This window comes from Haemaphysalis longicornis, unplaced genomic scaffold, assembly GCF_048455015.1.
Source record: "Haemaphysalis longicornis isolate Haplotype H1 unplaced genomic scaffold, Haemaphysalis longicornis Haplotype H1 scaffold_1, whole genome shotgun sequence".
NCBI lineage: Eukaryota > Metazoa > Arthropoda > Arachnida > Ixodida > Ixodidae > Haemaphysalis > Haemaphysalis longicornis.
The window spans coordinates 111,356,818-111,383,687 of NW_027526203.1; the positions used below are offsets into that span (position 1 = coordinate 111,356,818).

Sequence of the window (26,870 nt, forward strand, 5' to 3'; positions counted from 1 at the left end):
CGGTCCCCGACAAGGCGGGGCCGGACGGCAAATCGGGAGGAGGAGGATTTTGCCAGCAAAGAGAAAAAATCGGCGAAGTGAGAATAATATCTGACAATATTCGACAATAGCCTGGCTAAGTGTGAAAATGAGGGACAATGCCAAGTAGAAGAGATCTTGCTTTGTTCTGACATCGTTCAGGGGTCCACGTAATACTGCCCCACAGGCCGCATGTTGCCGACGTCCCTTATAGAATATCTGACACAAAAAGTGTCTCATTAGGTGTTTCGTTTGGCCGTTTTCAACACTGTAAATATTCCAAACCAAGCTAGAGAGATCTGCTTCAGACGAGAGCGAGGTTTTATCGGTCATTTGAATCTGAACACTCGTCTTTACCTGAGGTCCTGATGGGCCTTGTGGTCCGGGGGGTCCCTGGAGTCCCATGGAACCTGGTGGGCCCTGTAAAGCGATAAAACATAATTAGCGTTGCATCGGTGTCCCATAGGGCTAGCCCGACGATACAGTGCGCGGTCTGGTTGAGTGTAACATAAACAGCATTTCTGGTTTCACAGCGCCGTCGTCGCTCGTTGTAACCGAACGAACCACGAGATGGAACGAGCAGGAAACCGGAGGAGGAAAGTATGGCGAAAGTGTTAAGCGGAGGGGGCATTCCGAGACGGCGTGAGACATGACAGTTTTGGTTTTGCGTACGTAGAAGCTTCACGTCCGTAGGGCTTTCACGGGTAACGAGTGCGCATGCTCAGAACGTAAATGGTGAAAGTGAGTCTTACGGACGTACGTGAGATTAGCCGCGTTCCGGCACTTACGTTACTTCCGTACGTAGAGTTGACCAACATGGCGGCGCTCTGATAACAGCTTCGTCGCTAACAACGATAACAGCTTCGTCGCTAATGCCTCGACACCCGCCGCGGTGGCTCAGTTGCTAAGGCGTTGCGCTGCTGAGCACGAAGTCGCGGGTTCGATTCCCGGGCGCGGCGGCCGCTTTTCTGATGAGGCGAAAAGCAAAAACACCCGTGTGTACGAGATTTTTCGGCGCACGTTAAATATCCCCAGGTGGTCAGAATATTTTCCGGAGCCCTCCACCACAGCGCGCCTCATCGCCTGCGTTGCGTCGGCGCGTTAAACCCTACAATCAATCAATCGAGCTAATGCCTCGATGCATTATCGTGTTGTAAGCTGCTGATTTCGCCTTTAAGTTGCCCATTCTTACCCTTACATAAAGTTTCATGTGACAAATAGGTTTTGTTTTTTAGATCGAAGGGCGATTTTGCAGCTGCTAAGCCTGACGAAGTAGTTTGTCGTCGTCACAGCAACGGTTTCGCAAGATCGCGAGTGGCTACATCAGTGTCTGTGTCTGTTCGCAGATGGAGCTGGGCATCCAAGCACCCTATGCGCGGCGTGCATTCGCGTGCATGCAATCATAAGTGTTTCAAACGACATGCACGTTGACTACGTATACTTCTGACGTTTCCGTACGTGAACTCTGGTACGTACGTGAAACTAAAGCTGTCTATTCTCTCCGGTGGTGACAAGCCAGGAGATAACAGAAAGAACGAAGAGGCCACCGAAGATACAGTGAGCAGGAAAGCGGAGGATGAAAGTATGGCGAGAGGCGTGAGACATGGACCCCCGTGGCAACCCGCTACGAGACAACGCCCGAGTGTATCGCGCGCCTTCGTGCGTTCGCTGACGCGGCGATCACTTCGTGAGACGCAGCAGGTATGAGCCATCACCCAGACGTCTGCAGCTCGCCCTGCTTACAAATTTTGCACTAGGAAGTATAGTAACCGTCAGCCAAATGTTTGAATAACTTTCCCTCACCAAGCCAGGTTTTTCTCAATTTTCCGGCCGTGTAGGTTATGGCTGGTCACAACTCAATTAATAAGACCCTTCCCATTTATCACTCATGACTGTAGGGCTGCATATATGCTCTCCATCGAATGCAATACTGTTCGCTGTATCCAGCTATACCACCACCTGTGACCGCACTATGTTCAAGCTCTAAGGAAGGCAGGCCGCACCCGGTTGAGATGGATTCGCCTCCATGTGGACCACGATAGCGCCTGGCAGTGTTTCTTCCTCCCGTCCTTGCTTATGTTTCGCTGGTAATCATGTGTTGATATGGTCGTTACCGACTAGCCCAGCTGTCTGCCTTGACTGTCTCACGTTATGCACCACGTATGGCTATAAAGCTGAACGGGCTGGCCGGCAATGGGCACCTTTAGTTTAGGCGCAACTGTAAACACTACACAAGCGCCGGTGGCCACCTCACCAGTAGCGTTGATTGTAGCTAAATCGAGACACGAGAACGGTGGAACAATTATGTTGGTTTTGCCATACCACTACATGATTGTCGGCCGGTGTAGATCGGCACGCGCGTAATTGAATTCGTCATCAACGCTGTCAGACCGCTTGTGTCCACTGCGAGACGGAAGCCTCCACCACAGACTTCCAAATGCTAGCTGTAATCTATTCCTCACCCCCGAACTTTGTCACTTTTGCATTTTATTTCTAGTTCTGTCTCTCGGTAGACGGTTTGTCACTCTGGTTAGCCGCCCGTTGACTGTTCTACCCATTACCCGCTCTGCCCAACTTCACCTCTTTCTCGTAATTTTGAGCTAGGATGTCTTCAACCCGAGTTGGCTCATTAATCCAAGAGGCTCGTTTCCTAGCCCTAAACGTTGCTCCCACCATGCCCCGTTTAGCTGACCTACGTTTTCTCTTGGCGTGCTCAGTAACTCCACAGGTTTCTGTCCCAAAGCCATAATCTGAACTACCCATTGGCTGCATATTTTTTTGTCTGACAGAGGTCGCCTATTGTTCGTTACTTCAGGGTGCTCTGAAACACGCTTATAGCCCATATGTATTCCAAGCCTCATTTCCTTCTTGTAGTGTCGACTGGCACTGATAACTTTTCTGAAATAGCTATATTCACACACTCCTTCTAGCATTTCAACAACCAGGCTGAAAGTGATGCTTTCCGCATGCCTACTGGACATTACTTTAGAATAATTTATAACCAAGCGTTCTGAGTTTGGTTCCTCAAGCATCATTTACAGGTGTTCCCCGGAACAGCTGAACCAGCGTGTTTCATCTGAAAATCTGAACATTCCTGACTTCGTTTATTCAGGCTTCCTGAATACCAACACCAGACAAGCTGTAAATATTTTCGGTGAGATGGTGTCGCATTATCTGACGCCCTCCTTGATAAGGAGCTTCCGTCTCTCTTTATGAAGAATTACCCTGCCAGTATATCTTTGTACATGTCCTCCAAGAGCAGTGTGTATACGTGTCTTCTACACTTTGTTTTTTGTATTTTCATCCTTCCAAACTTCGGCGGTGTCTATTGGATCAAAACGTTTTTCTTGATAAATGCCATGCTTACAGGTTTATTAGACCTTGCGAATTTCTGCATTTCCAGGATTAAGGGAGGAATCTATTGTTAGGGAGCATTTTCCCGGTTTATCGGCACGTAGAGCGTCACTTTTACGCAGAACTAACGTCTTTGTAAACAACTTGTACCCAAAAGAGAGTAGGACGATAAGTCTTAAGTACTTTGACCTCACCCGTTTTGCGACTGAGGTATGACATGGTCTTTTTTCTTGGTAGTGGTAACTTTATTGATCTAACGTAATTCAGTTAAAAGACACTCAATGCGTTGTTTCGGTAAATCACATGGTTACCTTGGCTCTTCGCAGGACAAAGTTGTTCGTCATATTCAGGCCGGAAAATTTATTTGATCCTCCGGAGCAGTTGGGCCGTTGTGCTTCACAGGCGAGTGGACCCGAGTGAAGACTAAAGGCGCAAGGAGCGTGGAGACAATGTTGGTAAGAACCTATTCGCACTGGCGGGTTGGAAAATTAGCGCGTTAAGTTACACGACGTTATGCCTCCGTGTTTCTGCTGCATCCAAATGCAGCAACAGGCGCCTGATCATGCACGACACAAAAAATTGGCTGATGATTACCATACTCCCTAATGCGAAATTTAAGCGCAGCGCAAACTGCAGTCTTCTCGGTGATGGCGCATAGCTGCTGCATCTCCAGAAGTGATCGCGTCATCACTGAATGTACGACGGCGCACGCTACTCCAGCGTATATCGCACACCGTCGCCGCCGCCAAGCACGTTTCGCGCAGCCTATGCATACCGCCCTCCCCCTCACACTTTTGCCTTTCTTTCCTGCTCCACTTCCCTGTTCGCTCTATCTCGTCTATCTTCGGTGTCATCTTCGTTCCCTCGGTTACAACGAGGCCGACGACGACGCGAAACCACAGAAGCAGGCGCTTAAGAACTGCGCCCTAAAATCCTTATATGGGATGCGCTACGTCATTTCCCACAGTTATGCATATTCAAAACGAAATAAAAAGGCATAGGAAGATAGTGCCTTCGTGATTCTCGTAGCATTCCCACCCAGGAGTAGCAGCAAGGTTACGAGCCTGGCAATAATGCAAAACGATCCCCTGCTAGTTGAAAGAGCGAACAACTCGTTATAGCCTCACGCGTTGTATGCTTATGCAAGTTGGAAGCGCTATACATTAGAACATGTATGGCTTCAAATGTTGCAAAAGCCCGTATCGGAGGCTCCGCAGTTCGCGACCCCATGCTCGCCGCTCACCTGTAGGCCGGGAGCGCCATCCTTGCCATCTTGGCCGGGAGGCCCGCGAGCCACAGTCGTGTTGGCGGCGCAGTAGCACATCTCCACCTTGCGCAGGAAGAAATGGGAACGGAAGAAGCGAAGCAACACGCCATTGCACCCTCTGAATAATTTTCAATAAAACGTGCTGTTGGGCTATAGTTGGTACACACCGAATGGGAGGTTTAGCGCAAGGAAGATAATTATGGTGCCCTCAACGTTTTTTGGCCCGCACCCACAAGGCGGGATTGGCCAGGGCAAAATCACTTATTGAAATGTGGGAGTATCTTAAAATACTTATTTATACCGGAAAGACAGATGCCGTAGAATGAAACTTCGTTATGAAGAAGACGAGCGCCTGCCTCGTCTGCCACCGTTCTCGTCTTCTTTGAGCTAAGCCTCCCATTCTGAATAATTTTTGAGATGCGGAATTGAGGCACACTGTTTATTATAGGGCAGCCAAATCGGGGGCCAACCAATTATCTGAAAAGCCCAACGTTTATAAATGAGCCACGAAGACAAAACATAAGTTTGTTTCATTAAAAAGACTGATTTGTCCCGATAATACTGATGCCAATTTTATCGCAAACTTCTAACAAATAATGCAGATATTAAGGAAAACACTGAAGCAGTGGCGACGCCGCAACCGCTTTCCGGCGATTTGTCTGCGACGTCAAAGAATTTTGTTTATGCGAGTGACAGCCAACCAACATGGCTGCGCGATTGTAGTGGGTGCTTTGGTTCCGTATGATCCTATCGTTTGAATGATAAGGTTCAGCTGACAGACGAATAATTACGTTTTAGTTCTGGCCCGTATTACGTCCCTCGTGCCCATATTACGTCACTGTAACGCGACATTTGAAGATGTTTCCGAAATTCTTGCGTTATTTTCGTTAAATAAACGCCTTTTGTGCCCGGAAGAGAGCTAAATGACTTACTAAAGGCTATTTATTTCAACTTGAACAAAGCTCTATTTTGTCTGCATCGCCCCTTTCACGCGCTTCTAACGTATATTTTATACTTGAAGCCTCTCGTCCCTTTATTTCAGCTCCGATATCGAACTATTACCTTCGGACGCGTATGATAACCTGCCGCAGGCAACAACAACCAAGTAGAGGTTCATGCTTGGCTTTCCCAGAATGCAAAACTGGGCTAGTTAATTGATGCGCATAATCTGGATCTTTAAACAGCGCAGTATAGGAAAGATAAAAGACAGCGCTCATCTCGTGTTGCCTGTCTGGCCGTCGTTCCCCTGTTGCGGTCGTAGAAGTATACATCGACTTTCGCAGAGCGCACAGTATCGAAGGTTAAGGTATGTCTTAGTGTGGGAGTGTTTGCAATGCGTATTCGCCAAGGTATTCAGAAAAAGGAAGGTTTGTTTCTTTTCTGGACAGCGGCCGCACTGAATGGAAGAACACAATTTTCTGTTGTGTTTGCGTTTGTTCTATCGCCTTCAGAACGAAAAAATAGGCTGTCGTTTCACTTATATCGAAGGTGCAGCATTACCTCTACCCACGTCATTTGGTTTGTGCCATTTTCTTTACTAACACACCCCTGCACCGAAACAACAGGAATGGTGTCAACGTACCTCTGAGATGACGTCCAAGTCGCCTTTAAAGGTCGTCCTATCGCTGACCGCACGTGGGGTTCCCAGGGTCTTCGTAACAGACAAGCAAGAAAGGAAAAATGGCACATTACTGAAAGCACACGTGGTGAGACAACCGACACTACGATACGAGCCAAAGCTTCCGGTATCCGCACTTGAAGTCGGCAGTACTGTATAAAAAATCTCAAAATCTACAGAGATCCCTCCTATTGTATGTAGCTCTAGGAATGCGAAGCAAATGCTTGCTAAACAATGCAAACAGTAAATATTGCGCAACGTAACGTACCACTAATGACACTCGTTTAACATCAAGTGAGCGTGGTATGAACAGCCGCACGACACTCATGAGTTCGAGTCGTCTGTGTGCACATCTGCAGAGAACATGGGTTTTCAGTACAAAACGAAATGATATTCTCATGCTTCGGCTTAAGCCGTTTGCAAGATAGCTTGCCTAGCGAAATTTTCACGTCGTTACAGAATATTTCTGGCAGCCAGTGGTAACGCAATGCGCTTTAGAGTAGCTACAATGTAACGAGAGTGACGACTATTAAGCCAGAGCCGTGTTGACTAATACCAGAGTCCTTCAATACTTTACTGGTCACGAAACTTCGGCTCTCGGTTCATATAGGGACCGCGCGCGCCGCTACAGGCGCCACCTCCGCACGAAGGTCATCCAGCCGCCGCGCGTGCGGCGTATTGGCCAGCTCTTGGCATGCAAACGCTCGCTGCTTTTGGTGTCTGCGCGTTGATTAACTGCGTTTTTTTTTCGTAGTAGTTAGCGATGAATAGTCCGGTTATTGTATTAATCACCTGCCTTCAATGGGGTTTTATTTTTCGAACGGCTTCTGTGTGCTCTGGCACAAGCGCTGCGCCGTCGTGTTTACGGATTTCAAATCTATATTGCTTCTTTTCTTAAAGCAAAGTTGTAAATACCACACATACGGTAGCTGTGTAGTCACGGACTGCTGCGGGCCTATCGATAATACAATAAAAAAACTGAAAGAAACCAAGTACGCGTCGTTCAGACTACGCTTAATGAATCCGTTTATTGCTCTGGAATGCACAGAACGCTAAAAGAGATAGCCCAATAGTATCGTCGTTTCGATGAGTGTGTACATACTTGAAAACATCTAAAAACGCTGCAGAAACGCGAAGGATCAAGACACGAAGAGATACAAGGTGTTTCAGCGAACACTTTCAAAAATCTTAAAAATAGGCTTTTCGAGAAAAAAAGAAACCCTCTTCAGAAGGAGATTGCTAGCTGCGGCGCGTACACCAGATAGTATCAAGGTGTGTGCACATTAGTTAGGTGGGTAATGAAACTCTACTAATGAACTTCTTAATTAGCGGAGTTTGGTGGTTGTTGTCAATGGTGATTTTGTGGCCCCACAGATGGCGATTTCATATCAGTTTTTAAAACAACGAAAAAGTCGGTGTTTAAAGCCCTGTAGCGTGAGGAAACCTGTCGTTGTTTTCCGCTCAAAAACGAAACTCGGCGCTGAAGGAGCGCTAAAAGTCTTGAGCGAACGCAACGTCGGCTCGTGACGTGTTTCAATGAATGTGGCGGCCAATTCGAAATGTAAGTACAATTTTCCCTAGCTAGGAAGCCTCAGCAAGCAGCCACAGCCGCGAAAGCCCTCTTCGCCCAGCAAACAAACCTTTCCTTTGTCTGATGCGCTTTCTAACACACAGCGATTATAAACGAACAGCGAATAAACCTAACGAAAAAAAAAAAGGAACGGATGGTGACGTTTCACATCTTACACGTCTGGTAGCCGCGTCAGACGTGGTTGAGACAATAAAAAAAGAAAAGCAAAACTGTCGCCAACGCCCACTAGGACTCCCGAAACGGGCGACCGTGTTGTGGGCAATGGCTAGCCTCTTTCTTGCGCCTACCAACGAAACAAAAGATAACGCTAGCCGTGGTATAAGGTGAGCGTTGATCATTGAAAAAATACAAGAGCCGATGGAGTTGATATCAGCTGATTCCCTAGCGTGGGGAATCACCAGAGCCTTTTTGAATTGGGCGACACAGTCACTGCAACACGTCATCAGCAGATGTTGCGTTTGCACTAGACTTCTGGCGCCCCATGTGCGCTGCGTTTCGGTTTCATGGGGGAAAAAAAAAACTTGATTTTTGCGGGCTGCAGGGCTCTACAGAGTGCATTTTTCTTTGCTTTAAAAACTGGTCCGTTATCGTCGTCTCCGTGGCTACAAACTCGCCATTGGCAATAACCACCAAACTTCGCTAATTAAAAAGTTCATTACAGAGTTTTAGTTAATTAACTATGTAATTCGCATGTTTCTCATAACTGCTGACATCCGCCGAACCTGATAGCTTGTTCCTTAAGAGAATTCCTATTTTTCTTGAAAAGCCTACCTGCAGGAATTTTTGAAAGTGTTCACTGAAACACCCTCTATATGTTGCACCGTGTGTCCTTCCGCTTCCACGCTTTGCAATCCTTGCAAAAACAGAAAGCGAAAAAAGGACAATGAAAATGATTTTATCACACGCAACAAAAAATTTCAATGTTACGAAGGGAAACAAAAGAGCGTGGTCCAGCGTACAAAAATTTATTTTTTTTCGCGCTGCGATGTGCAGCACACGGAGGAAACAATATTGCCACGTAGCCAAGAACGACGCAAAACTTTTCTGAATGCAGCGAACTAGCGATCTCCTGCACTACAAAAGACTAGAATGAAACACAAATGGCGAAGAAGCAGTCCGCAGTGTGACGTGAACAGATGAACGTCGATAAAGTGAGTTGCGCGGAGTTTGCTATGCATGCATTACTCTTGGAACGTTATTAATTTCAGATCCATGGAAATGGGATCGAGTACATTGTCGGAGAAACAAAAAATCAAGTTAGCGACAAGGTGGCACCCTTTCCATATCAAACAATATTGCCCGACGGGACGTACGACAAAAAGAGCAAACGGGCGCTCTGGTTGAAACGGCAGATAAGAAACCGGAATCGGCCACGCGCGGTTACAAAACAAACAAAACGAACCCTAGGGGATAATTCGCGGAAATATGAAAAGTAAAACCACAAGGACGTCCCAAAGCTTTTTTACACGCGAGCCTGAGCGCAAGGTAATACAAGTTTGCAAAGAGGCAATGAAGCACCGCTCCAACCTGACTGATATGACACAAATCCGGCTTTAAGTTAGCCTTGTACAATTCTAGGTCCACGATGCTCTCAAAAGGGTACATTGCTTTTTCCCTTCTCACACACAGTGCATTTCCACACACTGTCGCACACTTATAATCGAAGCTGAAATCTCCCGTTGCTTGCCTTGGAATGGTGCCCCTACATTTGTGACACAGCTGCCCATCGCTCGGTCAAAAGAACAAGCAAACATTTTCTGTGGTATCGTTGTACAAGGAACGACATCCCGGGACGCAACTCATGTTCGACATCGTCGTTGCACTGCTTAGGTCGCATCACTAGAGCGCGAGATGCACGTTACATTTTTTTCCCGCACAAAACAAACACAACTCGTCGCGGCTCCGCCGTTCGAGCCAGCGCAACGCCGCCCGAGGAGTGACCTCAGTGAGAGGGTGGCGCCACCGCGCGGCGGTCAAACGCAGCATATGAAGCTCTCCCATTGAGTTACGGAGCAGTTTCGTGACCAGTAAAGCATTGAAGGACTCTGCTAATACTTACATTTTCATAGCCGCTATAAAATAGCCGCTCGCAGGCAGCGGTCGTTGAATCTTTAGAAGCGGCACCAATGAAGTCTCAAGGGCATCATATTGAACTCGTGACAAGATCGACAGGTATATCGCGATTTAGACGCGAACTTCACGAGCTTCAAGTCGCGAGCTTCAAGTCTGCAGCCAGAGGCGTTCGTAGATTAAACACGGTGTTTTTACTACATTGTGTGTTTTTCTTTTTCCTTAATAGAACTTACGAACCTACACATTTCATGAAATTTGACGAAGGCTTCTTTGCACAAACAATGTCGACGTGTATGAACCTGGTCACGGATTGTAAAATTTGTGAAAGTTGTTCGCCTATACGAACCTCGTTTTCATAGATTCTGTAGTGGTAGAATTGCCTTTCTTTGCCCCGGGAAAGTCGCCATGAGTAAAGTCCGCTTCAAAAACAAAACATCCCCTCGCCCCCCCCCCCCCCCCCCCCCCCCCCCCCCCCCCCCGCCAAAAAAGAAAACCCGGTACGCCTGCAGGGAGTGGCCAGGATATGTTTTGCATTACGACAGCATTAAAACATCCCCCACTTGTATTATTGCGGGTGTGACTATCATGGGCAAATTGCGCCTTCTTCCCCCTCCCTATCCTTACGCCCCGTAATGCGGCCTCAGTGATGGCACCACTCGAAAGAGGCGCAAGACGATTTGAGCAGTTCTTTTGCGAAAGAAAAATTATCGAGAGTGTACTCGTTCAAATACCACGCACAGCACGACTATAGATAAAGAAGGAATATCTCGTTTCAAGGGTCTAATAAGTATTTCTTCAATCCACGATTTCTCTCGGTTATGGCGACGTGCGGGTGATACATCCACGCCTGCATGTACACGACTCCAGCCCAGTCGCCAAATACCTAAACGATATTTTTTTCACAAAGAAGCTGCCTCAACAAATGACCTCATTTTTTTCCCGGTATCAGCCAGCACACACCCTGGTGTAATAGGTTCTGGTTACTTTTAAAGGCACTATAGAGCAATGTAACCATGCTCGACCATCAAAAAAAAAAAGAAAATAGCCCGCAACAAGGGGTGAACTTTCGAGAACTTGAAAGCATTGCGCCCCGACTGCTCCATTTCTCGCGGATAGGAGACGGCGCCTTCAATACATGGCCCTACTACCAAGTAACGGCGCCAATAGTGATTCACCAATTTTTTTTATGCAAACTCAGGGAAATCCCTCAGCCTTGCCATTCTCGATTTCTGCGATAATAATGAATGGTCCGGCGGATGTAGTTTATCGCTGTGGAGCGTTAACCTCACCGTGGTCTCTTCCGTGGGTTCTGCTGCTCTTGACACGATTCCTGGAAGCACAGAGAGAGACAGAGATGTACTGCGCAGATACGCAACGCATTACCGTTGCCGGCGCAGGCACTGTCGGATAGAAGGCACTGGTGCAACAAGGAACTTAATCCCCACCACCCAACGTTCAGTCTATGCAGCTGGGCAGGGTGCGCACATTGAACAAAGGCCAATGCAAGAAGCAAAGCCCAGAATAGCTTGCACTGCGCTTTTTCGTCTCCTTGTCACATTCGACAGGCGTCGAGGAGCTACGCCCATTTTCCAGCAACAGTTACTATTTCCGCTTATCGGCCGTTGCGCCTACCTTTGCACGCTTTCGCGGTGCCAGTAAAGAAGATGCAAAACGGTACAAGGGAAGAAACAAGGCAGGAACAACGCAACTGAAGCTTGAGGTGCCTTCGGTTGAGAGGGTGCCACCTGCCGGTTTTGTTTATTGCTCTGTACCGTTGTACTTGTGCATGCCTCTTCCCCTGTACCTTACTAGCAAGCCCTACTTCCACTTCGCAAATTTTCAGCGTTATTGCGTTCACGCTTAGCATTTCTCGCTTCGAACGCTGTATAGTCGTCCTGTTTGGTCCGTCCTCACTCACGGCGTTACCAAGCCGTGAGCATTTTAAGCTAAGATTTAGTGTCCTGCATCAACAACTGCATCAGTTAGCTAACTGATGCAGCTGTACGCCAATACGCCCAGCAGGAAAGGTCAACTTCCTCTGACGGTGATGATGAATGATCGTGGCTGAAGTGAAAGGAAAAAAACGCTTCCGGTGGCCGGACTCGAACCTGGGTCCCTCGCGTTAATTAAGCCGGCGTGTATCCGATTGCTCCATTTCGGCACTGGGCCTCCTCGATTTACCGGTCCTGGACGGTCCGCGGGTAGTCCGAGGACTGCGTTCGGACCGGAAGTCCTATAGGAATAGATGGAAAAATCAAGCACCGGATCGCGTCTCGGGCAGTCCGCGCAGACGATCCGGGACTGATAATGGAGGAGGCCCATTGTCGAAGCGAACGTCAAGCAGCAAGTACCGATTCGCGCCGCGCACCCCAAACCCAAACGTTAGCCCTACGGAGTGCACACCCGAGAGTTCTAGAAAAGTGGTGCGTACTTCCAGAGTAGCGCGTACTCGCAGTGTGGGATTGGCCAAACAAAGAATCCATCACGAGCAAGCTTCGCGTACAACCATTCTCGTCGTTAGATGAAGGCGTGGATGATTTTTTCTTGTTTTCTTCAGCCGATATGTAAAAATGCTAGGCGCATTTTTTTTGTAAAGTGCCTTTCTTTCCTTTATTTTTTCCGATCATTGCAATGTGACTATGACTTTTACAAAATGGCAGTTATGTAACTGGGGGGCCGTATGGCTACAAACTTCTGAGTTGGTATCTTCATATGTATTCAAACACATATTTGTATTTCGCCCGTTCGCACAGATTACGGAGGCACGGCATACCACATTTAAGCGCCTATTAGCGCGCGTACACCTTTTATTCGCGAATCGTTTGCCAGTAAATGGAGAAACCTTGCTTACAAAGTACCACAAGACTTCATTCATGTGCATTTGCTGTCATTAAAAAGAAACGTAATTCCCGTAATACTTCCAAAACGAAAATGCCGGTCAGTACATGCAACAAAGATATGCGAGCAGGCAACGCGAATGCTTCAATGATACTTGCACAGTTTTGTGTAATATGTACAGCCGGTAAAAGGCTTGTCTATAACACAGCTTTCGTACTCTCAGCCCTATCCTGCACCGCCGGAGCGGGATTTGAATAAAACTACTGCGGAATTATGAAGTCTTAGCCCTTCGCTTTTGCCTCCGACATGTTTGGAACGAGTATGTTTCGGCAGTTTTCGGATGTAGCTGGTTGAAGTTGAAATCGCTGTTATAGACAAGCGTTTTACCGGCTGTACATCACTTTAGAGAAAGTACGCATACTTCGCTATCCTCGCTATACATCGCTTTCAAGTTGACCGTATACACAGTAACATCTCCTCCATACGAATAAACGCTGAACTATAGGACCCCAGGTTTGCCCATCAAGTAAAAAATGGCTGCCTTATTGTGGATCCAGCATACAATCATACTGAACAAAATGAGATTCTGGATTGTTGCCTAGTTCATCATTTTTTTTTCTTGTATTGCACAGTTTCTTTGCGCAGACGACATTGTTAACTCGATTTGTGCTCCGCCCTTAAACGTTCGTAAATTTCCCGTTGGTCGTACTGATGGGTAATCCTGGGAGAGTTGTGGTAAAGCAGCCCTGGGGTGACTACCCGGAGTGACAATGGTATGCCTTTCCCTCTCCTGCATTTTAACAGCAACAATATTAATATTATAGGCAACAATTTTAACAATTATTGGCCTCAACACTGACATCTTGGCGCCGCGGCTGTTACATGATGGTGCATGGAAAGTTAATGCCAGAGTCATGTTACCGTCTGAAGAGTGTTCTCGCAAAATAAAACGAAAAACAAACAAGCATAAACTCACCATAAGGCAACAAAGGCGGTGGGATTGGCGGCATGTCTTTTTTGACACGTGGAGAGACGTTGGAATAAAAAGCAAATGCAAAGCAAATGAAAAGTTGATAAAGGCGATGCATGCTTCAGTATCACAATAAAGCACGCGCCTCCATGATGAGTGCGAAAGCATCAAATAAAATATAAATGTTAAATAAAGACAACAAATCAAATATTAAAATGACAAGACAGCAGTGACACCAGAGGCCAGCGCGAACTAATGCGCCAATGAGTAAGGAAAACGACAGCTGAGACTATAGAGCGGAAAATGAGTGAAACAAATAAACATGCACCGCTGTCACTCTTCGAACCGACGGTTGCGGCTTTCGGCAGGCAGGTGTTTGCGTTGAATGAAGCGCAGTTCATTTCAAAATTAGGGTGCGTCGGGGACGCGGAAACCGCCAGAATCGTCTCAGCGAGCCGGCAGCGTAACAAAACTGGAGCAACTTTCACAGCCGTCTTTAGTGCCTGTTAGTGCGCGCACGATATGTATGTATGTACTTCTCTGCATTTGTGGCGAATATATAGATCTGCTTGCACGGGATGGCAATTCCAGCGGATTGTAATACGAGCTGCATTGCGTTTCCCCTATGACAGGGCTCCCCTGACGATATCTCTCCACTCCTGGAGTGACGTTAGCTCGATAGTCTAGTGTTGATTTGCGCGCATCTGCGCGGCAACAATAATTTTCCTCATCAACCAACCACGTTGAAGAATCACTGCAGCATGCTTAGAATAACTTGACGCTCAAGCAGTACGCCGTGGCGCTGAGCGAACAAGTCGGGAGACAGAACCCGCAACGCCGCCGCCGCGTATGTGGGCTTTTATTCGAAGACGTCCGTGTGCGACGTCCAAAGGCAGCACAAAGCACGCTTGTTGTCAAGGGCACAAGGACACAAGTCAAGGACACAAAGGCGGGCAGTCTGGAAACAAGGCGCGCCAGTGGCCGATGGCGCTGGCTTTTTATCGACTACTGCATATCTACCAAGCAGGCTGCGGCAGCGCATGTACCGAGAGTAATTGCTCAAATGCTAAAATAATACAGTCACCCAAAATCGATGCATAGCGGCGTACAAACATCATGGCCACCGCACTTCGACATGGAAGCCACAGCTTGTAATTACCCCGTTGGTCGGGTGTATTCGCTACTAGAACCATAGAGACACTGGTTAATACATTCATGCACATCGTAGCCCATTCGTCCGCATCGAAAGCTCACAGGCGTTGTAGAACACCCATCGTTGTTTAGCAACTAAAGAAGACGCGCGGGCACGGAAGGAAAGCGCTGGGGCGAGAAAGGGTTCTGCGCTGTCTGACTCCTCTTTGCGCCCATTCACCGAGTTTTCAGAATTTTATTACAATGTTATAGTTGCATTTGATACAACAAAGTCACTAGGAGCTGAGCGCATTGACGAACATTTCTGGTGTTGTCACTGATGACATAACTGCCAAAAATTCAGTCACTGACGTTCTGCGAGGGAAAGGGTGCGTACATAATATGAGTGCAGGGGCTCACCGAAATCTCCGCTTCCTTCGTCGTAATCCGAGCCAAAGATGCTTTGATCCTTGAAATCTTCCTGAGTGTACTAATAAAAAAATGTAATCACTCAATCAATCAATCATTCAATCACGTACGTATACAATCACTCCAATTGCGCAACATCTGAGCCTCATTAGCAATGTTTTGGTGATGTCCGGGGTAAGTTGTTCCTATCTTCGGAGCACTTAAGTCTACTTACGTGCTTTGAAGGCGAAACCATTGTTTTCCCTGGGGATACTCATCAAAGACTTCTATCCCTGGTACATCGTGTTTGCGTTTCTGTCTACGCGTTTCGGCGCGAATTACATCGACAGGCAGACTTCCCACCCCAGTTTCCCCAGGTTGAAAGTTCTCCTTGGCTGGGGTGCACTTTTGTGCTCACGTCCCGTCACGTTCACCTGTCACGCGGTATGTCGTTAGTGCAACATCTAAGCCTTGTTCCGCTGCTGACAACATGTTGGTGTCGCGTGGTTAAAAAGCACTCGGCTCGTGCTCTGGATACCCGGGTTCGACTGCCATACGAACTCCAATGTAACCGATCTTCTTTTCAAAATAATATATTTAATTCATCGAAAATAATCTGGAAACTCCAACCTTTCTGAAACTGTTTTTGCCCCTCAACAGCGGCGGCCATTTTCTTCACCGGACAACTCCGCTGGTCTCAGAACAGTGAACTTGAGGCTCTAGCCGGAAAATATGGAGAACAGGAGTTCAAGCTGCCCGCTCAAAAGAATCTGCAGCGTGGCAGACTTAGCACGAACAGGTTACTGCAACTGAGGACCGGAAGAATAGCAATGTACTAACTGCCTATATATTCAAGTATTCAAATTTTGTGCGTGTAACGCGACCATGCTAGAGAAGGGCTACGCGTACTGTTGGCGTCCCGGGGATCTTTAACTCGCGCCGCAACCTCGGCACACGGACGTTTTCGCTTTTCGCCTCGATCTGAGAAACAGCCGGCGCGCCCGGGATCGAACTGCCCTTCCGCTGGGAAGCCTCGGCCGCTGAGCCACCGAGTCGATGTTGCTTTTTGACACGAAGAGCAAGAGAACATGCAAAAGCAGAAGAACAAAGACACGGCAGACGAACGCAGGTGTGGGTTACATAACCGTCACATACGGAACGCTACTGTTACCGGTTATCCGAAAGAAGGGGCTTGTCTGTCGTTCCTTATTACCAGCGTCCGCATTTTCTTTTTCATGTCATTGGGGTACCAATAGGGCTTTACACGGACTGCATCATATCAGTACTTGATGTTTGTTGTAAACAACGCGGCACGAACTGTGTGCATTCGTGGCCACAATTCTACATTTTGTGGCACCGCCATTCTGACAGAAACCTCCACCCATTAATTCCCCCGCACGTTTATGACCGTCCCTGTGAGAAGTAGCTCTACAGGATAAACAATTCGCCACAATGGCCGTAACAGCCAAGTTTGCGCCGCGTTTCCACGCACATTCAGAAATCAGTGCGATGCGCACCCGATATTCACCGAAACACAAGAGAATTTTATCAAATATTTTCATTATTCATGTTTAGGACAACCTTGCGTAGGAAAGGCTGTAGATCGACTTCGAGAACAACCAGTTAAGGTGTTTACACGTGGAACATGTTGCTCGCCGTTATTTCAGTCAAAAAAAAATCCCTCTTAACAGAAAAAATTGCGAGAAAAACAGACCCGGGCCACACTCTTTCACGATTATACGGCAAAAAGAAACTTGCTGTTGGCCTTCGCAAGCAACATCATTAAGGGGACCGATCTTTTCGCACACTTTAAGTTATTTCTGTATTCCTGCCTGTTAGCCATTTCGTCTACCTTCGAAGACAGTGGAACTGTGTTTTTTACTGGTAAAAAAAAATTAAGACAGTCATTACTCCAATGTCATTTCTTTTCCGTGTTACCCGCTTCCCTCCCAAAAATAACAGCAAAAATACAGTGGGGAACAGCACCCGCACCAGCAAGGCGAAAGCAGATTTACATCCAGTTAGATATAAATGGGCAGGGGCATGCTTCGAAAGTGTTTTTTTTTTTAAAAAAGGTCAATTAGTAGACTAAAAATAACAACACCAAAAATTGATGGGGATATAAACACGGGAAGAGCACAGGAGCACAACGATGCAGTTTAAAAGAAGGCCACAACCCAACACCCACCGCTTCTAATGGCAGGATGCGCTTCCGCGGCGTGTGTGTGTGTGCGTTTTCTATCTTCTTGCGTATAACTTGCAGGCACTTTCTTTACGTGGCCACAAAGAACAATCATGCAAAGTGAAACGTTCCCCAATTAGCTGAATCAGGTGCTACAGCAGCAGTCGATCTACAGCTTTTTGAGAGAAATCTCGGCCGCAAAAACAAGACAAAACAAATTAAAAAGCAAAAAAGTTTGTAATATTGCAGTACTAACTCGATAACTAGACCCTAGTAAAACGTTTGGGCATACCGAATATACAGTTCCCAACAGAATTGTTTCAGTTTCATGCTTCTGTCACACACCACCTTTCAATAAATGCGGTTCCACGATAATTTGGGCACAGCGTACACATGTATGTCGTACCATTTAGGCCTATCACAATTTGAACTCGCTTAGCTGAAACTACCTCTGAAATAAATCAGCATTTCGTATTTTTTTTCTTAAGGTCACATGTTCTATCAAAGCAAAATAAAATAATAATAGTTGTATCAATATGGCGTAAATCACGGCACGACCACAAAACGTAGGGAAAGGGAAAAAAATGTTTCAGCCACTTACGTCACCCTGGTCTGCCACCGAGTACTCTCCGCTTCCAACAGGCTGCGGATGTCGCAAAAAAAGAGAGGAAGAATTGGTAACGGGACAATTGTGAACGGCGCAGGAAACGCAAAACTGGTTCCCGACAATTTGTAAGCAGATTTCCTGTATTGCAAAAAAAAAAAAAAAATTGATGCTTTAACATTCCGCCAGAAGTGAAGCGCATGAACTGTCGCCGAATTTGTAAAGTAGGTTTTCAGTAGGTTATTGTGGCTGCTTTTTCTTTCAAAGCATGACGAAATGCGCTGCGAAACGTCTTAGTGGATCCCGTAGTGCGGTAGCAGAAAGATGTGAGGAAGCGGAACGCACAGCTTAGTTGCGCAACAACTGTTGCACCACAAACATCAGATTCCGCAACTGCTAGCCAAAACGAGTAAACGGTACACACAACAGGAAATCCCGCGGCACTGCCCATGATAGCGTAAATGGGACACACGATCTTTATATACGCATATAATCGTGAAAATTTTGCTGCGTCGGAAACACCAACACTCTTGCATTATGTTGCTAGCCGAATGCTAGAAAATAACGTGTAAAGGACACACATACAAAGAAAAATCACAGAACATCTCACAAGGGAGCGGGAAAAGTCATAATCAAAACACTGGGGACCCCGCGAGCGGCGGTTCGAGGAAGTTTCTCCCTCGCATGCAAGCCTGGAAGCCGCTGCGCGAGTTGTAGGGTAAATTAAATGTTAAAGGAGCACTGATACGAAAATTTTATGTTGCACTTTTATTGCTTTTATCGATGCCTAATGGTCTGGCGAACCTGAAACAGCACTTTAAATACTTCAGCGCGCGATAGTTAATTACATTGAACGGCCTGAAAATCGTTGGTTTCAAATTCCCGCGCTTTCATCCCGAACGGCGCATATGACAGAATCCCGGCTTGACCTCACCGCTTTGTGCGGACGTCACCTGCGCCCGCTTGGGAGGGTGCTGCGCCCGCTCGCCGCTCGTGGGGCCGCGCGCGTGAAGTGACGTCACGAGTTTTTGATGAGCGCTGTCGCGTCACTTCTTTTGGCTTCACGGGGTGATGTCACGCTGATGTCCATTTGCTGAGTGCCGCTCTGCGCGCTACTCCATCGGCGCGATAAATGAGATCCAATTGAACTGTGTTCTTCGCGTCGCAGGCCGCTCATATTTCAGCCAGGGCACTCTGTTGAGTGAAGGAAGCGAGCTGTGCAATAATATTAACGCCGAAAATTGGTGTCAGTGCTCCTTTAAGCTACACGAATCTCTCTCAGGTGCAACGATGAAAAAAAAAAAAACCTTCACATATGGTCTCACGTCGTCCGTAACCGCTTGCTGACGACTGCACATAAACTCTAACACATCTATACACGCATATAAATACAAAACCCAACATTGCGCAAGTTATCGGTAAGCATAATCTCTCAGCTAACTTCGCTCTTATTTATACCCTCTTCAAAAACCCACTGGCCTACAATAAAAGAATGTGCATTACACAAAGTGCGAGCGCATTATTAGCGTCTTACCGCAGAATACGTAAGATGCTTTCCCCCCCCCAATGGCCCACATTGGGTATTTGTATTGGTCTATTGACTCCAATCGTTCAGAGACATTTCGCCTGCCAAACGACAAATAAGCGCAAAGAATATGTGCCTCTGGCAATGTTCCTTCACAGGTGACAAGTACTATGGGTGGTTTCAAGTCATGAAACAACGCTGACACCTTAGTTAACCTGCTGGACCGAGCAAAGTTAGCACGAAGGAACCGCGTCGACCGCTAACCTGTAGGTTAACAGAAATAAAAAGCGCGAAAAGCGGCCCACGTCATCGCATGACAAAAGACGCCAGTCGCCAGCGAGGGGAACTCCAGGCGTGTAAAATAATGCCCACCCCCTCGTCGGGCCGATGGCGAAGCGGCTCAACGTCCGACGGTCAGCGGCTGTTATTCTCTCACCCTTGTGTGAAGATGGAAGAAGAGCAGCGGCTTTGTTGCCATTCATGAGGTATTAATGGTCGCGTTCAAAGGCCGACTTGAGAGGCGCACGGCTAAACACACGCCCTGCCCGTCAAGCGGGGGCCGAAAAGGCCGAAGAGCAGGGAATCGGCCGACACCCGCCGCGCTGCTGACTCAGTCCGTATAAGCGTGGCCTCCCGCAGCGCTGGAGGCGCCGAAGGATTTACCGCGGCTAGAGCCGCGGGGTGAAGCCATCCATCAGGAGCTGGGAAGAAGCTCGTTTGAATTACAAAGATGGTCTTCCCACCCTGAAAGGCCCGTGTTCACAAAAACGACAAAAACGTGCGAACGGCGCAGGGGGCGACTTGGAGACCTGGGGGGAAGGAGGGGGACATAGGCGGTCCGTTTTGTTCGTTTTCTGTATTCTGACGAGCCCCATTGAAAGGCGTTCAAGATGAGACCCCGCGGTCTGAGGCGGACGCTGTCTGCGACGCCGGAAATGAAGTCTTCGATCGGCAAGAGACTCGTCGTTACATAAGACATCGTCGTATACGTGTCGTTTAGTTTCACAGACGTCTTGAGAATATCGCTGTCCACCGTCAAGCGGCCGCCGCCTGTGAAGCGTACAACTCCGCTTGTTCTCTCTTCCCATTTCCTTGTTGTTACCTCCTCTGTCTACGCTTTTCTTACTGCGAGTGTCTTTGGATGAGTTCGGCTTCCTCTCTGGTTATGAATGCCCTCAGTAGTTGCCTTTCAATATCTGGAGGCGAGGCTTGTAGCAGGCAATAATTTCCAACATGAAAAAAAAAATGGCACGCCAAAATGACCTCGTGACCAAGTCAGTCATGCCACTTAGCTGGGACTAGTCCGCAGTCATCCCATGAACCTAATTCCTTTGTTTCGCACATTAGTCATTAAATAAAGTTCTCTCTTTCTTCCTCGCTGTCGCTCTCGCTCTTGTCATTTGCGCCTAAATTGATAAAAGGCACTCAAATTCGCCGACGAAGGACGCGGGTTCGGTTCCCGGCCGCGGGGGCTTCTTTTCTTATGGAGGCGAATAGCGAAAACGCCCCTGTGTTCGACATTTCGGCGCACGTTAAAGCTGTCCAGGTGGTGAAAATTAGTACGGAGCCCTCCACTACGGCGGACCTCATCGCCTGTGTAGCGTCGGCGCCTTAGACCTCGTAATCAATCAATCAATCAATCAATCAATCAATCAATCAATCAATCAATCAATCAATCAATCAATAAATCAATCAATCAATCAATCAATCAATCAATCGATCGATCGATCGATCGATCAAATACGCCCAATGAATTTTAAATAGCCCAGTTTAAATGAGAAATAAAGTAATACAAGCCTTGTAAGTAATTCCCGGCAACCGAGATACGTTCCGAAAGTTCAAATTGGAGTCATACGCGCCGAAGCTACACCTGACCTACGAGGCGCGCAGTAGTGTAGAACTCCGGATTAATTTCACGGGCGCCGAAATCTCCTACACAGGGGTGTTTTCCTGTATCGCTTCTAACCAAAAAAAAAAAAAAAACGCCCCCGCTGCCGAAATCCATCCTTCGTCCACCCAGCTAGTTTTGATTCAGCTGCAAGTTCGTTTTTCCGCCTAGTCCTCAAGGCGCCCTCCGAAGCTCATCCTTTGAGTAGGTGGATTTCCTTTTAAAGTTGTGAGCGCAGCTAGTCTACATTGAAATTTTCATTAGCTGTTTTATTTCGATGTCTTGAAAATGCGAAGCCAGTATTTTTGCTTCGTGGTTTAGAGACACAAAAGACGCAGTACAAAAACTGCGAAAATCAGGCAACCGAAAAACAAAAAACAATACAAAAATGGTGGACAATTTCATTCGACGTAGGAGCAGTCGAGCAAAAATGAATTAAACCGAACTATTTTCTGCTGCGTAGCTCCACAGTACTCACGTAAAATGCTAGCTTTGTGTTACAACAAAAGGGCGGAAACTACGTGTCCCAATCAATTCCCGCTGATCCGTTCCATAAACATCCCATCTAAGAAATTCCTGAGCTTGGGAGCCACCAAGGGAAAGCTGTATGTGTATCGCCACAACGAAAGTAAAAAAAAAATAACGAGGTAAAACTCAAGAAGCACATGGAACGAACGAAGTATAAGCAAGGTGGAAACAGTCTCCTGCAACCAGTTTAGCTCACCGCTGTCACTTTCGGAGCGTCCTGGGAACGGCTGGGACTTCTCCTTTCGTCGATCCCACTCGAGTTCTACAGCAACACTCTTCGCACTTTAAGTTGGCCAGCCGCATCACCGTTATCGATTTCCCTTAATTTCCCAGCCATCGATCCAAACGACTGCCGTCAATAATTTTTTTAAGGATCCCGACGACAACACACAGCTTTGCTTCGTTAAAAAGTTTCGGCCGTGCCTACCTCGCTAAATTCTTGTTCGACTTAAAAGGGTGCTCTGGCAGCTGAGGAATTCACGATTAAGCGTGTGGATTTTGAAGTTTCCGGATTTCTCTCAATGGTTCGTGAGGTGATAAAGGCCCCAGCCATAAAATTAAGGCAAATTTGCCCTCCCGTGCGGGACTGTTAATCTTATTTCTCGGCATTATAATTTCTGTTCTTCCTCTTGTCATTCTCAGCGTTCACCTCATTCTCCCGCCTCTCGAACATTGCCTCGTTAACATCCTCGTCGCATACTTGTTGAGTTGCTTGCCCCTGGGCACTATTCATGGCCTTGTCATTTTCCTTTCCCCGTGGTGCTCCCAACTGCCTTCCTTAAACTTCTAGCCATACTGTTTCTTACAGCCCGTATCGAACTTATCTTCCGACCCCACGTCGGCGTTCTTAACAACCCCCCATTTTGAGTTTATAGACTTTATGATGTCACATTCAGAACTACGTGGCGATCGCTTAAGAGGACAGCAAAGTTCTTGCAACTATTGGAGGCTTAATTCTTTGTCATGTCGGTTAAATCTTTCAAAAACCTAATTTCAGTGAAATCCCGATCTAACGATTACTGTTCTCATAGGTCAGCTTTGTTATACCTATCATTCACGTAGAACCAGCCATAGCTGTAATATCAGGCCTTTTGTTCCTCGTAGTAACACTTTCAAATTTTTCTATTTTCCACTAACCATAGAAACATGGAATAAATTACCCAGTGAAGTTGTTGAAGCGCGTTCTGTGGCCATGTTTGTTGCTAAAGTTGAAATATTGTATAACTTTGAATATCAATGAAAGTGTATTTACCTGTGAAATATAAACATACATCGCCATTATTAGTCGTTGTATGCTAACACCTTTGAAGAGATTTGTTAAAGTGTCATATTTTTTGCACTGTACCACTCCTGATGAGCCTTTAATTAGGCTTACAGTATGAATAAATAAAAATAAAATAAACCACGTGATGGCTTAATTGTGCATCATCTTGAATTACGCTGGATTTCATTTCAGTTTCAGTGTACTGGTGATTCCAAAAAAGTATAGCAGTAATAATACCATACAGACGAAGTTCCAAAAGTTAAAACTGTAACGGGACCCTCGATGAATAACAAACAAACAAACGACAAGGGGACAAACACGAAGCGCCTTTTTTCGTCTTTTGCCTTTCATCCCTGTCCCCTTGTTGTCCAAATTTTCGTAGTATAACCCAGCGGAATTCAAGAAATAATATACGTCCTTTTAATATACCCGCAACAAAGGCTTAGGCCCTGGCCACTGAGGCATTACTGGAAATAAAGTAGCGCCCAAAAACACTGCCCGGACTGCACTTCTAAAGACTGCAAATGCACCGAAGTTAACGCAGCAGTGACCTTGAAGCACGTGTTGGAGAGAGCACAAGCGAACAAAATCGATCTTCTAAGTCTCTATACGACGCTACGTACAGGACTCACACACACAAAAAGTTTCAGATGACATCTTCGTTTAGGCCATAAGATCTATGACGCGGTAGCGTTATTCCGGCGTGGAGGGAGCGCTTTGAAACGGAGTTACTGCATTTGCCATTTATGCTTTACAAGCACTGAAGTTCAGTGACGAGAGCTATGCTAGTTGCAATGGTTTTGATCACCGCAGCACACGAAACTCACAAGGCGTATGCGCTTGCGTGGATTAAGATATGGGTGCGAAAAGTTGCGGATCCTGGGTGTTGCTCAGTACGAGCAAGAAAGCGACAGTGTCGAAGTTTGAGACTTTTCATCGTGGTTTCTGATAAAATGTTTGGGTTTTTGATAAGACAAAAATAGAAAGAGAGAGAGAGAGCTAAATGTGTTTGCTGCGTAAAGTTTATTGAAAGTTTGAGAAAACGGTCTGAAGAGATGGTAGAGCCTATGGTTTCAAGAAGAATCCTAGGGCCACAGAATGAGCTGACGCTGATCTTGAGGTGACAAGCTGGGCAGGGCAGCCCCTCATGCGTCGCTATAAGTTGGATATATAATGTTTGAATTGTTCGCCCGTGAGCATATCCTTGAATACGACCAGGTTTCGCAGAAGCTGCGTGGAGAGCTAATCTGGACAGCTGTGTTTCTGGAATTGGATCCTCCAGATCGCGAACAAGTGACGTATTGCAGTGTAGGTGCACCAATACATGGGTTGCCATTACTCAGCGCACTTTCACATAGCCTCATAGCCTCATTCATCGCACAGATCTATTGGGGGCTATCCAGTTGAAAACCTCGACAGATAACATGGGAGCGTCCAGGTGGTGTCGTGTCCCCGCAAGAGGCATGAACAGCAACAACCAGTACTTAACACCTCTACAATACGCTTACAGAAAATATGGGCAGATCGCCTTGCCAGTTTTTTGGCGTTTCGCAGAGAATTGTCTTGCTTGCCTTGACCGTTCTTGGCTTACATGTTCTATTAAATACGTTGACGCATTACAATTTATATATTTATTGTTAAAGTATGTTATGTTGGCCATGTCTCGCGATTTCTGTAAGCTGATCGCCTCCTTGTAGAAAGTTATATTCATTTAGTGCTTCGTATAGCTTATATATTTCCACTCAATGCGCAGCCGTGCGTTTTGTGCATGTTTGCTTTTAATTTCCAGACCCTCAATTTCTGCTTTGCAGTATTTATTCACGGCACATAATTTTACAGTGATGTGAACGCTGTTGTCCTGCTTTCTTTTATGTCAGGTGTGTGTAGGGGGGTGAGGTCCGTCGCAACATCTTCCCTTTGCATTCGTCTTTTTTAGCCTTAAAAGTGCGTCAGTACCAAACCCGTCTTGGGGCTCCCAAATTGATAGGTTCCATTCATTGGTTCAGTCACTAAGCCTTGTAAATTCACTAAGCATTGTAATTGTTTTCCAAAACACACAACCATTCCTGTTGGCTAGTTGACTGATTGATTGATTGCAGGGTTTAACGCGCCGACGGAACGCAGGCGATGAGGCGCGCCGTAGTGGAGGGCTCCGGATTAATTTAGACCACCTGGGGATCTTTAACGTGCGCCGAAATCTCGTACACACGGGCGTTTTTGCTTTTCGCCTCCATCAGAAAGCGGCCGCCGCGGCCGGGAATCGGACCCGCGACCTCGTGCTCAGCAGCGCAACGCCTTAGCCACTGAGCCACCGCGGCGGGTTGGCTAGTTGATAAATGCGGCATTACGCGCGGCAGAAAATGTTGTAAGCGCCAACTTTTTTGCGCGCAGCTCACTCAATGTGCATTACTAAAATCTTCGCCGCGAATTCATCGACTCTTTTCCGGCGAGAAGCCAACACACGGGAGACTTAAAGCATCAAGCATCCAATAAAATGCACAAAATCCGCACTCATTCAAATTATAATTTGCAAACTTCTTTCCGCACTTGCTTTTACCTCCTGGGAGGTAAACGCAAACGTAACACAAGAATAAACGTAAGACTGTCTTTTGGTTCGTTTACTCGCCTATAATCGTCTTCGCCTTGCTTGACAGCAGGTGTGCTACATTTCTCTCGATCTCAATATAAATATAGCCTTAGGCGCGTGTGAAACCCGTCTGTGTGCGCCTTGTCATGAAAATGGCTGCAACCGCTACGAGCGCTGAAGACACCAACTGAAATTCCTGGAGGAACCGTGCACCACAGACTCGACACCGAAGCGTTCAGCCGGAACGGAGACTGTCTCGGGGGGCCGTCCCTGACCGTCCGCCAACAGAAGGATGGCCCCCTGCTGTACCGACCTCCCGAGCCGCTGTCGATGGCGGTGCGTCACGCTCGGAAAACACTCATCACCGTGCGGAGCACTGTCAGCAGTGCACAGGTGCCCAGCGGTGCTGCCCTCACCCCTGACAGATGAGGAGACAGGTAGCACAGGCCGCGAAAAGATACTCCACTGAACGAAGCAGTCAGCAATGAGCTGTGTAAACCGCTCGGTTCCAACTATATTGTATAATTAACTGCGACGTTTGCCAGTTTTAGGCTCTAATGTTCGTAAATTCCGCTTGAGGTTACTGAGGACGCACTTTTTTTAAGGAATACAAACGAACGACGCGGACAGCACGAGCGCAAAATAACAAATGATTTATTAGAAGTGAGCAAATTTTTGCTTGGGCATCGAAACCTTTAGAAAGGGTTGCAAAGCACAACTGGAAAGGTGGGCAGAGGGAAATGAAAGCACAGTTTTTGATAAAAACAGGCGCTAAACCTCGACTAAGCTGCATCTCAGTTCTGTAAACAAAGATAAAGAGCCATTGAACAGATTACAACGTTTATCACCTTTTTTTATCAAAAAATGTGCTTTCATTTCCCCCTCGCGTCTTTACAGAGGTACTTTGTAACCCTTTCTAAAGTTTGGATGCCCAAGCAAACATTTTTTCACTTCTTATTCTGCGCTCGTGCTGTCCACGTCGTTCGTTTGTATTTCTTAAAAAAAAAGTGTGTCCTTAGTAACC

The 26,870-nt window shown here is 46.8% G+C and overlaps 1 protein-coding gene across 4 annotated transcripts in view; it reads right to left on the minus strand.

The window, feature by feature from the left end:
• The window catches only part of LOC144179212 (uncharacterized), a 313,597-nt gene that overhangs the window by 94,698 nt on the left and 192,029 nt on the right, over positions 1 to 26,870 (minus strand). For 3 of the 4 annotated variants that reach the window (XM_077707507.1, XM_077707480.1, XM_077707490.1), the window contains 7 exons: positions 18,052 to 18,093; positions 15,281 to 15,350; positions 13,736 to 13,771; positions 11,211 to 11,251; positions 6,222 to 6,290; positions 4,616 to 4,702; positions 376 to 438 (listed from right to left, as the gene is read on the minus strand). In XM_077707507.1, the coding sequence (XP_077563633.1) occupies positions 376 to 438; positions 4,616 to 4,702; positions 6,222 to 6,290; positions 11,211 to 11,251; positions 13,736 to 13,771; positions 15,281 to 15,350; positions 18,052 to 18,093 (408 nt within the window). The remainder of the gene's footprint in view (positions 1 to 375; positions 439 to 4,615; positions 4,703 to 6,221; positions 6,291 to 11,210; positions 11,252 to 13,735; positions 13,772 to 15,280; positions 15,351 to 18,051; positions 18,094 to 26,870) is intronic. The other variant, XM_077707500.1, reaches the window with a different exon arrangement.